The sequence below is a fragment of the Polypterus senegalus genome, chromosome 11 (assembly GCF_016835505.1).
Source record: "Polypterus senegalus isolate Bchr_013 chromosome 11, ASM1683550v1, whole genome shotgun sequence".
NCBI lineage: Eukaryota > Metazoa > Chordata > Cladistia > Polypteriformes > Polypteridae > Polypterus > Polypterus senegalus.
The window spans coordinates 143,956,802-143,969,339 of NC_053164.1; the positions used below are offsets into that span (position 1 = coordinate 143,956,802).

Consider the following 12,538-nt stretch of genomic DNA (forward strand, 5'->3'; position numbering starts at 1 on the left):
CTTCAGCTATGACTTAAAGATCCAGTTTATTATTTGTGGAGGATTGCCGGCTTTCCATGCCGGTCCACACCCTCAGGCCGCCAGGAGGAGCTCTCCCGACAGCAGGATCATGCCCCGAGGTCCAGCAGGGCATTATGGACCTTGTAGTATTTTTACACAACCCTGCTGGATACCTTGGGGGCCACCAGGAGTCGCTGTGGGGGGGCTTATGGGCTCTTTTATGCCCTATGACCCGGGAGTACGTCATGGTCACGTGACAGGAACGAACAACGTGCTCCCGGGTTAAAGAAAAGGACTGATTGCCCTGACCCGGAAGGAGTAAGGAACTATGGACTGTCGGGACAGGAATACCTCCGGGTCAGGGGCTATAAAAGGACGGTGCCTCAGTCCAGACACCGAGCTGAGCTGGGAGGAAGGGTGGCTAAGTGTCTGGGCGAGGAGGAGAGTTTATTGATAGAGTGTTTGTTGGTTTATTGTATGAGTAGTGTGGAGGGTGCTTGGTGCACGGAAGAACAAAATAAAAAGGTTCTGGACTTTTACCTGGTGTCTGGAGTTGTACCTGAGGGTTCAAGGGTGCACTACTGCCCCTACTGTCACATATTTTAAACTACAGACCTAAGTACTAGACTCAAAAATCCCATAGTTTAAAATGTCTCCCTGTGTCTTTACATAATAATATTTGCGAAACAACAACTACAAGGTGGCATAGTGGCTCAGTATGTTAAAATAACAATGTCAGAGAACATGAAACTCAGGTTCAGTTCAGCGTTCTGTCTATAAAGGTTTTCTATGGGGCCTCTGTTTCTATCTCACATTTCAATGACTGGTGATCAGCAAACACATATACAGTATACTGGCTGTGTTTGTGTGTACCCCACATTAGTACAGCATCTCCGTCAGAGAGTGCCTTTGTCTTGGGAAAGTTCCTGCTAGCTCAGTCTCAAAATTCAAGAAACCATGTTAGTGCATTTTCTCACTAGGTACTCCATTTTCCTCCCACACCCAATTCCATAATTTCATAACCCCATGTTAGGTTGATTAGCTCTAATAGAGTAAGTTCCTGTTTTGTTGCCCAGTGCTGCCAGGATAGGCACTAGCTCCCAACAATCCACAGGAAATGCAGCTTACTAAATGGGTTGAATGATTCAGATAAGAACTCTAATGAAAGCTACATCAAAATGTATGTTTTTTTAATGACAAAATTGCTACATTTAAAAACATTATTAAATTAACAAGAACATGCTGCTGTCAGATTTTTTTCTTTATGTATACAAGTCAAAACCCATTGTAATCCTATTTCACTCTCCTTATTTTGTGAATTATAATGCCTGTGCACATCACTGCTTCTCAGACATAACCCAAAGCAGAACAACGTAGAGCTATGCAGGGTTTGCTTGAACATGCCTTAGAAAATCATGTAGACGAACTAATGGCAGTTGTATTAGATTGTTCCTAATATTTATTACCGCACTAGTAGGACCATTCGATCTGGAGCATATACCTTTACACTTGCAGTAACAAGGATGTGTTACATGCGTGTGCTTGGGGAACAACTTTGTGGCTTGTTTAATTGTAAAACTCCCCTGGAACACACGGGGGCACTAGGCTGTAACGATTTCTCTTCTTCTTTCCCCTATGCAGAAAGGAAGGCTGACGTGCCTCCAACCATGACGTCACTGTCAGGGCCATTCTACCTGGACCCATCTCTTTCTCTCAGAAACCATCAAAACCGGAAGCGCAGCCATATTGAACAGACTCCATGAACTTGCAAAGAAGTCTCAACCAGCTTGCACTTAACACACATTTTTTGGCACATTTTGTGGTTTTTCAATATATGGGGTTCGCCTTTGAGGTGCTCCAGACCCTTTATAGTTGTTTGTTTTGTTATTATTGATGGAATGGTTTTGGTTGTATCAACACTGGATCAGACACACTATTAACAAGTGCAACTAAAAATGTTTAAAATTAGGGAAATCTAAATATATATATATATATATATTTAAATATATATATATATATTTAAATATATATACATTGTGTGCACAATTATTAGGCAAGTTGTATTTTTGAGGATTAATTTTAATATGGAACAAACACAGTGCTATCAGTCAATCCAAAATGTTAATAAACCTGAATGTTTCACAACGGAAATGTGAGTGTGAACAACATCAGGGGAATACATATGTGCGCACAATTATTAGGCAACTATTAGTGTGCAGATTTATTATGCAACTAAAGGAAAAATGAAAATTTTCCCATCTCACTTGTTTATTTTCATCTGTTATAGTGAGAATAATAAACAAACAGCTCAAAATTTACAAATAAACATCTCTGACATTTCAAAAAAAATCAATCAATCAATTAATGACCAATATAGCCACCCTTCATTCCAATAACAGTCATAAGCCTTTCCATTCATGGAGTCTGTCAGTTTCTTGATCTGTTGACGATCAGCTTTTTGTGGAGCAGTGACTACAGCCTCCCAGACACTCTTCAGAGAGGTGTATTGTTTTTCTCCCCCGTAAATCTAGCGTTTAAGAAGTGCCCACAAGTTCTCGATAGGGTTTAGGTCAGATGAGGAAGGGGGGCCATGTCATTATTCCTTCAACTTTAAGGCCTTTACTGGCTGGCCACGCAGTGGAGAACTTCGATGCAAGTGATGGAGCATTGGCCTGCATAAAAATCATGGTCTTTTTCCTGTATCACTGTTTGAAGAAAGTGTCTTCGAAAAACTGGCAGTAGGTTTGGGAGTTGATTTTGAGTTCATCTTCAATGCAAAAAGGTCCAACTAGCTCATCTTTAAAAATACCAGCTCATACCAGTACCCCACCTCTACGCTGGAGTGGAGCTCTGTGCCCATTACTGATCCACAGGTCCATCCATCTGGTCCATCAAGAGACACTCTCATCTCATCAGTCCATAAAACCGTTGAAAAAAATCTGTCTTCAGATATTTCTTGGCCCAGTTTTGACGTTTCAACTTATGTTTCTTGTTCAGTGGTGGTTGGGTTTCAGCCCTCCTTACCTTGGCCATGTCTTTGAGCACTGAACACCTTGTACTTCTGGGCACTCCAGGTAGGTTGCAGCTCTGGAATATGAAAGTACTGGAGGATAATGGGTTCCTGGTAGCTTCACGTTTGATTCTTCTCAAATCTTTGGCAGCTAATTTGCGTCTTTTGTTCTCAACACGTTTCTTGCGACCCTGTTGACTATTTGCAACAAAATGTTTGATGGTTCTGTGATCACACACCAATATCTTAGCAATTCCAAAAGTGCTGCATCCCTCTGAAAGACTTTTTACAATTTTTGACTTTTCAGAGTCAGTTAAATCTCTTTTTTGGCCCGTTTTGCCCGAGGAAAACTAGCTGCCTAATAATTCTGCACATATATATATATATATTCTGATATAGGGTGTTGATCTCCTTAGGCCACACCCTCCCTCATTACACAAATACACATCACCTGACGTGCTTAAATCCAATAAGCATTCAAGTTAATACAGCTTGGAGTTGGAATATACGCATAAAAATGATGATATGGTCAAAATACTCACTTGCTTAATAATTGTGCACACAGTGTATATATATATATATATATATATATACTGTATATATGTATATATATACTGTATATATATATACTGTATATATATATATATATTGTGGAACGAGCCCTGGACACAGACAGGTAGACATGTTGCAAAGCACCACCACACGTTTATTTACAGGCTATATACAATAATAAAGTGCCACACAACCCACTTCACCCCAAAGTCCAGGCCTCACACTGCCCTCACTTTCTCTTCTCTCCTCCCAGACCTCGTCCTTCCTTCTCTCCCAACTCCAACCATCGTATGGAGTGAGGCGGCTCCTTTTATAGCCACCCGGATGTGCTCCAGGTGTCCTCCAGTAACCTTCCGCCGACCTTCCCCTGTGTGGCGGAAGCACCGGCTGTGTACTCTGGGTGTCCCCGATCCTCTTGCCAGCGCAAGCCCTCCTCCGGTCCTCCTGGGCATCCCAGCAGGGTAGCAACCCCAGCCACTTGCCACTATATATATATATATATATATATATATATATATATATATATATTGTAAAAGATGCAGAAGTAGACAGCATAAAGGTTTGGGGTTTTCCGGCCCCGTATATTGTAGACAATCCACAATAAATTAAATGAAAAGCAGGTCAAAATATAAACTAAAGAGTTCATATGCGCGACGCCGTATCATGGCGTCCGCGGCCATTTTATTAGGGAGGAGCCGGAAGTGGAGGAATGCTGGGAAGGACCGTGAGGGAGGATGGGATTGATGACGTCAGGACAAGATGGCGGAGGAAGGGTGGAAGTACTGTACTGCGGTCAAAACCCGGCTTATGGTGGAGGAAGGTCTTTTCTCCTATGAGGAAGCAGAGGGAGAAAGTTAGTACCCCGCCATTCCCTGCCGTCGAATGTGTCCCCAGGTGCGTTTGAATCCGTCCGCGATCTCCTACTCGCGCGTGAGTGACAATATATATATATATATATAGTGAAAGGTCCGCCCAGACACAGACAGACTCTGAGGCTCACGATGTCCAAAATCACACACGTTTATTTCTCCCTTTTCCACACAGCACAAACACATTGTATAAATCAGCACAATTCTCAGTCCTTCAGTCCTTCTTTCCTTCTGCTGCCTCCACTCCGGCTTCACCCGGCTTTATACAATAACTTGGAGATGCTCCAGGTGCTCCCCAATTAACATCCAACAGCACTTACTCAGCTCCTCTTCTGGCAGCAGTTCCGGGTGTGGTGAAAGTGCTGCATGCCTAGACTCCGGAGCTGTCCCAGCACTCCCTAACGGTGGTCACGTCTCAACACAGGGTTGAGCATTCCAAGTTCTGTGGTGCCCATACAATCCAGGGAGGCTGCGTTCTGGGGAAAACACTGCCCCTCTCCTGGCCCTTCCCTTCTCCTGGTGTCCCGGTGGGGCAAGGTCCCCGGATGTCTATCATACTATACATATTGTGGAACGTGACCCGGACACAGACAGACGGATAACGGTTTAGCACCCAACACACACATTTTATTTATAATATTTACAATTTTAAGTCCGTGCTCAACCCAGTGTCTCCAGCACCGATCCCCCAAAGTCACGCTGTTCCTTCGCAGCCCACGGCATCTGTGATGACGCAACTGCCTTCCCCTTTAGCTTCTGTAACTCCGCAGAGAGAGCACGTAGCACCTGCAAGAGAGGTGACTTCTCTCTGCAAGAGAAGGCACTCCTCCAGCTCATGCAGAGCAAGGATAGGAAGACTGCCGACGGTGGGCTTACCTGTCCGTCAGCCCCATACATCGACTGCCTCCTTTGGGCCTTTCCCTCTGGCCCAATCGGGTCTCTCTCTGGCACGCGATGGACATTCCTTCGTCCTGTCTCTATCCAATCATCGGCGGGCCCGCAAGACACACCATCCAATCGCGTGCCTGTCACAAGGAGAGACCTCCAGTCCGCGGCCATCTTGTCTCCCCCTCTCCGGGTGCGGTGGCGTGCCTCCTGGCAACCTCGCAGCTGCTGCGGTCTCTCGAGCTGCAGCTGCTGTGTTTTTGCAGCGTCTCCTGCTGCCACCTCCACACTGCTGATGGCGCGTGGACCGGCCTGCCCCTGCCACGGACTCGGAACCAGGCAGTCCCTGCCTGAAGAACAAAAGGTTAGTCCGACCCCGAAGGGCTGACTGCCGTGGGGCAGGGCACTAACCTTCTGGATCCCGTCACGCCGGGACACCTGCCTGGTCATCCTTTACGACAGCGCGACTCTGGGAACACCCGTTCTTGTTCTTCTGCATCCGGGGAACATGGCCTTTCTTCTGTGGGGAGAACCACTCCTGCGGGGTTGTGCACGCGCTGCTCCCGTGGCAAGTGTGTGGGTTCCGCTGCTGCGTCGGGCCATCCACAGAATGATTTTGAACCTCAGGTTTGAACCAGGCAGAGCATCCTGCCGACTACGCCACTGTGGAATGTGGCCCAGACACAGACAGACGGAAAACGGTTTAGCACCCAACACACACATTTTATTTATAATATTTGCAACTTTAAGTCTGTGCTCAACCTAGTGCCTCCAGCACCGATCCCCTAAAGTCCAGGCCTCTCTTTACAGTGCCTTCCTTCTGGCCGCATCCACTCCTCTCTCTCTCGTCTCTCGTCCACTTCCACCCAACTCCTGACTCTGACTGAAGGGAGGCGGCCCCTGCTCCTTGACACTTCTCCGCGGACACTCCCCTGTGTGGCGGAAGTGCCGGCTGCGCACCCGGAAGCCCTCCGGGTGTCCCCAGTCTTCTTCCCCCCAGCACTTCCTGGTGTGGCGGTGCCCAGTAGTGGCACCCCCATTTGTATACTTTTAGGTATACCGTACATGTGTAATCTTTCAGAGAAACCCTAGAATTCACTTAAACACAGAGGTTGGCTTTCTCAATAAACACACATAGTGACATGACCATTGTATCCCCTATAATAGGTTTTACATAATATTCAAAATAATATTCACTGTGAGCAGAACTCACATCATTATTAACAAGCATTGAAATAAGGACTTCATAAAAAGTAGACACAAAGAGTAATTAGACACCTGGGAAAATTATTATTTTTCGTGGCCCAGTAAAATCCAGAATGTGGTTTCTCTCCTTTTTGCCTAGGCCCTGTGTATATAAGCATGTCCTGCGCGGACCCAAAAGAGGTATGTTGGGTCATGCCTCACGCCTGATGTTACTTAAATACACCCGATGTTACTTAAATACATTAAGTTTATTTTTATTTATTTATTTTCTTATCTTATCTAATCGATTGGCTGTATTATCTGCCCTATGAGTCTCTATCTTTATGTTTCTACTGCATCTGAATTTCTGCATGGGGTTAATAAAGTTAAATCTAATCTAATCTAATCTAATATAAACTATACACACTCTGTGCCTCCACAGCTATTTATTGGACCAGGCAGGTTTAGAATTTTAGGATATAAATGAATGAATAAAAGTGATGGCCATTTGATAATTAGGTAGTATTTTACAACTTCTTTTACTGACCTGTTTTCACAATGAATGCTTCCGGCAAACCTGAAATGGGTTTAGCAGGTTTAACAATTTTACGTTTATATACTCAGTGATTACAATTTGACCATAAAAATGATAAATCTAGGCGTACACTTGTAGATTAAAATTAGTAAAAAGTAAAAATTATATATTCATACAGTCAATCTTTGTCTATCCCGCTTAGTCCTGAACAGGGTTACAGGGGGTGCGGAACCTATCCTAGCTAGCACAGGGTGCAAGGCAGAAACAAACATTAGACAGAGCACCAGTCCATCACAGGGTGACACATGCGTGCAACCATCCCAACCACACACTAGGGATAATTTAGAATCACCATTACACCTGACCCTGTCTTTGGATTGTGGGAGAAACCCGGAGGACCAGGACGAAACCCACACAGGCACAGGAAGACAATGCAAACTCCACGCAGGGATGAGTGGGATATGAACCCAAGTCTTTTTATTGCAAGGCAGCAGCGCTACCACTGTGCCACGATGCCATCCATATTTTGTGCAGAAAATTAAAAGCATTATTGGAATTCTGAGTCTGAATGATGACACAGTCCATTACCCTCAGGTCTGAAAAATAATACCAAGCTTCTGGGAAAATAATTGAGATGTTGTATGTGAAATGGCCAATAAAGACACAATACGTAAGGAACCAGAGTAGAATGTATCAATGTAGTGGCTATAAAAAGAAAACTGTTCAAGAAGAGCATCAATTTTACAGGCTACTTTAAAGTGCATTTTAATATGCTGTCACAGTTAAGGCATGACCTGACCCAATGAATCTCACAGGCACACTTTCTTAGCCCAAATAAAAAGAAATGTGCACAGTGTATATTCTGGAAATCTCATTTTCTGACAGCAGTTTGGGTGGGAATTCCTTTGTCAGCCTCGGAATCTGGACTGCTGTCATTCTAATAATAAAAATAAATATTTCATAGTTTAATCAGCATTAATGTAAATACTTAGTAGAGTGTTTCATGAGTGACTTTTAATTGTACTGACTGATTAGTTACAAAACTAATGGCAAGGAGTCATTGTACATCATAAGGATTGACTTGGTTTTCTTTTACACGGTGATGATCATTCATTTACATAACCAAACCTTTTAAAATTGTTAAAACCACATTTTGATACTCACTCATTTTCTGTGTTTTAATCTGGAGCAGGTTCCATTCCTGTGGCAGGGAAGGTGACCTGGTAACTAAGACATTTGAAAGGGAGCCACTAGCTCTACCAGCTCACTGGCCTTAACTATCTCATTGTTTGTGACCCTGAGCCAGACTGTTTGCTTCAAAATGAAAATAATATTGTGTAAAACATATACTTAAGTCTCCTGATTGGTATAACAGTCCTTTCCCTGATAGAAACACTCATCAGATGAAGGCCTTTGCAGATCACTTTGGAATGGTAGTTAGCTAGTCATATGTGAGTTATGTTAAGCATAACACCATGGAAAGAGACATACACTCCAAGTTTTAAAATATAAATTACAGTCATCCCTTGGTATCTGTGGAGAACTGGTTTCTGGACCCCCACAGATACCAAAATTTGTGGATGCTCTAGTCCATTATGTAGGGACTTGATAAAGGTCAGATGTGAATAGTATTTGGTTATATACATTGATTGGATGGCTTAGTGGTCCTCAGACTGGCCCTGCTGTACAGGGCCTCTGACAGAGCGCCAAGAAGAGAATCAAACATGACTATAAAGGAAGTGAAGGTTGTAGCAACATTAATGTTGATGAAATAGTGGAAGGTTCATAAATGAGCCCCAACAGGTGAGAGTGGAGTACCTGGGCATCTTCCAGACCCTGATCCCTCTCGTTGGTCCTACCTCCAAGTCGGTGTCATCCAACATATGCCTGGACATCACTTTATTCACATGTTCGGCATGCATCAAATTCAATTTTTGCTTTTTAGATGTTATCAATTCATGATTGGTTGAATTCACTGATACAGAACATGCTAGAGGGACTTGGACAGCATACAGGCAAATTTGTGGCAGATGAAATATAATCTCAGTAAATGTAAAGTGTTAAACATAAGAAGTAAAAATGTTAGCTTTGAATACACAATGGGAGGTCTGAAAATTGAAAGTACATCTTATGAGAAGGATTTAGGAGTCTCAGTGGACTTGACACAATCAACTGTCAGACAGTGTTCGGAAGCTATTAAGAAGGCAAACAGAATGTTAGGTTATATAACACGATGTGTGGAGTACAAGTCCAAGGAGGTTATACTCAAGCTTTATAACACACTGGTGAGGCCTCATCTGGAGTACTGTGTGCTACAGAAAAGGATACAGCAGTGCTAGAAATGGTCCCGAGAAGAGCAACTAGGCTGATTTCAGAGCTTTACAGAGGATGAATTATGAAGAAAGATGAAGAGCTGAACTTTTTCAGTTTAAGCAAAAAAATGTTAAGAAGAGACATGACTGAAGTGTTTAAAATTATGAATGGAATTAGTACAGTGGATCGAGACTGTTACTTTAAAATGATTAAGAACATGGGGGCACAGTTGGAAACTTCTTAGTTTTTGTTTAAACAGAGAACCATAGTCACTTGGAATATGCTACCAAGTAATGTGGTAGATAGTAAGGCTTTGGGGACTTTCAAAACTAGACTGGATGTTTTTTTAGAAGAATTAAGAGGATAGGACTGGCAAACTTTGTTGGGCTGAATGGCCTGTTCTGATCTATTGTAGATTATTCCAATGTTCTAATATATGTCTTGTGGTTCAGTACACAATGACATTCTTCACATACCTATTCGAATGTGGACAGATGAAAGTTTCAGGCTAACCTAAACTAGCTCCTTAAGAGCACACAAAACCTCATTGTAAAAAAGGAATGGAAAAAATGAAGTCTAAAGCAGCACATTCATTAGCTCAAAATCAGCACATGCTCAAAATTCAACACATAAATGTGCAAACATGCATCCAAACCTCTGCTGAAAAAAGGAGCAACATCAGTCAGCAAAGTGTAACAACAAAAAAGAAAGATGTTGAAAAAGATTGGAGGTACTAACAATTTTAACCATGCCACTTGCCTTCTTTTATAAAGAAAAAAGCTGATGCCTTGAGATACTTATTGAAACATATGAATATGTTTACTGAATTGAAGTAATTTGAATCTCACAGTAAATGAGTGATGAATGACAACCTTTATTTGTAAGGGTGAGGACAAAACAGGTTGTTTCTTGTTAAGAAAGTGACTTTAATGAGTTTGTACCATCTAGATAACAATGGTATGTGGTGATAGAATGATTTTACTTACTTTGGAACCATTGTTTTTGGTTTACACTTTTGTTGCCATAAATGACAGCTGCGCAATATTTAACAACATATATTATATTGAACAGTATACAGTATCTCATTATAAAATATATGAAGTTTAAAAAACATTTTGAAAACCATTGACTTTCCAAATTAATACTGTAATGATTCTAAGCTAAGCAGGGTTAAACAAATAAAGTCAATGCATTAAGCTGTGAAAGAAAAGCAATACAGATAAAGACTAAAATTCTACTTACCTTTTCCTTTTTCTGAAATATATAACCTAAAAAAAAAGAAAAATTGTTTATTGTTATACTTTTCCAACTGATATTATAAATAATTCAAAAATATATACTTTTAGGTAATTACCACTATCAGTAAAATTCCCAGGGTTAATACTGCAATTGCAACAATCAGGATGTAATGGATGGTTGCTCTGTAGCTTGGCTTTGCCAAAATGGTGTCAGTTGTGGTTTTGTTGTTCATATTATGCCAACGTTGTCTTTATTCTGAACGTTCTCTCGGTTTTCAGCACATTTTAGAAAGAGCACATGTTTTACTCATCTGTTGAAGACCTTCGAAATGGCTTCTCCAAGGAATTTATCTTAGAATAATTGTAATAAATATATAAAATGTGCTTTTTATTGAACATTGGTCATCCCATATAGTGTTGGTTCTTGTCTACAGCTGTTACTGTTCAGTTAGGCTCCATCTCCTCTGCAAACCTGAAAATTGAAGGATGGATATTTTTTAATTTATGGATTTTTTCAATAATACATTAGTATATATTTTCATTTTTAAGCAATACTCAGAGTCTAAGCAGTAAGTTAAAATTAAAAAATTTTATTGACAACCCTGACATTTTTCACTCTATTACTATGGTAAATTGAAACTACATATTTTTGCACTTGCACCAGGTGCGAGCAGAATTGCCCTCTTTTAGTTTTTGAAAGATGTAATTTTTCAAAATAAGTAAAAAAGTTCCCAAATAAGATATTAATCTCAGCCTAGCCACACAACATTTCACTGGTGTCTTATTTATAATAAACTAGGGGTCCCCAACACCAATCCTGGAGGACCACCATGGCTGCAGGTTTTCATTCTAGCCATTGTCTTAATTAGTGACCTGTTTTTGCTGCTCATTAACTTCTTTTGAATTAATTTTAATTGAGTTGCTCTTGAATACTCAGACCCCTTCATTGTTTTTTTTCCCCTTAATTAGCAGTCAAACAATAATGAGATATAAAATGAGCCAAAACAGGACCAGCCAACTGTGCCCATCATAAAAAAATAAAATAAAAATAAACAAATAAATAAACAAAGGCAAAGGTCTCAGGAATGGGGATCTGCTCAGGTTTTCACAGTGTTCTTAAAAAGAAAATCAATCATTTCAGAAAAGTCTGCTATTGTACAATGAAAGCAGCAACAAGCTGTGGAATTAAAGAACGAGTTTAAATAGCAACTAGATATGGCACCTAATTAAGCAACTGGTTGGAGTGAAATTGGTTGGAGTTTGAGGCCCTGACTTAGTTGGTCTTCTGCTGGCTCACTCACTTCACATTTCATTTCTGTTTGGGTGCCATTTAAGGAAAGAAATGAAGCGATTCAGAGGAACGATGAAGAAATTCAGGGAAACAATTCTTAAAAAACAAGTCAATTAAAATGAATTCAAAAGAAGTTAATTAGCAGCATAAACAGGTCACTAAGAAAGGGGTTAGAATGAAAACCTGCAGCCACTGTGCCCTCCAGGACCGGAGTTGGGGACCCCTGTAATAAACCATACTGAAGGCAGATTTGACAAACCCAGCAAAATGCTGAAGTGTACCTAGAAATTTTTGATAAAGTCCAGACTATCATATGATGAAAAATCAATAGATAAAAGATAACATACGAGGGACTTTCAAACAGTTTCCACACTTTTATATTTTCGCTGGAAATGGTGAAGGCGGAAGGAGTAGTAATTGGGTATTAAAAAATGTTGGTACGACACTGGGAAAATTGCATCACAAACGAAGGTGACTAGAAAAGTGATGTAATTTGTTTTTGAAATTCTTAAGAAACAGAGTTAAAAAAAGTGTGGAAACTTTTTGAACGCTCCTCTTATATTATACGTTATCTGTAAAGAAATTTTCAGACAATCTAATAACAATGTTCTCTGACTTGATATTTTAGGACATAAATATACAAGTGGCTGCATGATTAGG

The 12,538-nt window shown here is 41.1% G+C and overlaps 1 protein-coding gene across 1 annotated transcript in view; it reads right to left on the reverse strand.

Annotated features, from left to right (window-relative positions):
* Nucleotides 1-12,538, reverse strand: part of LOC120539561 (small integral membrane protein 29-like) — an 84,457-nt gene that overhangs the window by 31,308 nt on the left and 40,611 nt on the right. The window contains exons 2-3 of the mRNA XM_039769743.1: nucleotides 10,704-11,059; nucleotides 10,592-10,617 (exon numbers count right to left, since the gene is read on the reverse strand). Coding sequence (XP_039625677.1) covers nucleotides 10,592-10,617; nucleotides 10,704-10,820 — 143 coding nt within the window. The 5' untranslated portion in view covers nucleotides 10,821-11,059. The remainder of the gene's footprint in view (nucleotides 1-10,591; nucleotides 10,618-10,703; nucleotides 11,060-12,538) is intronic.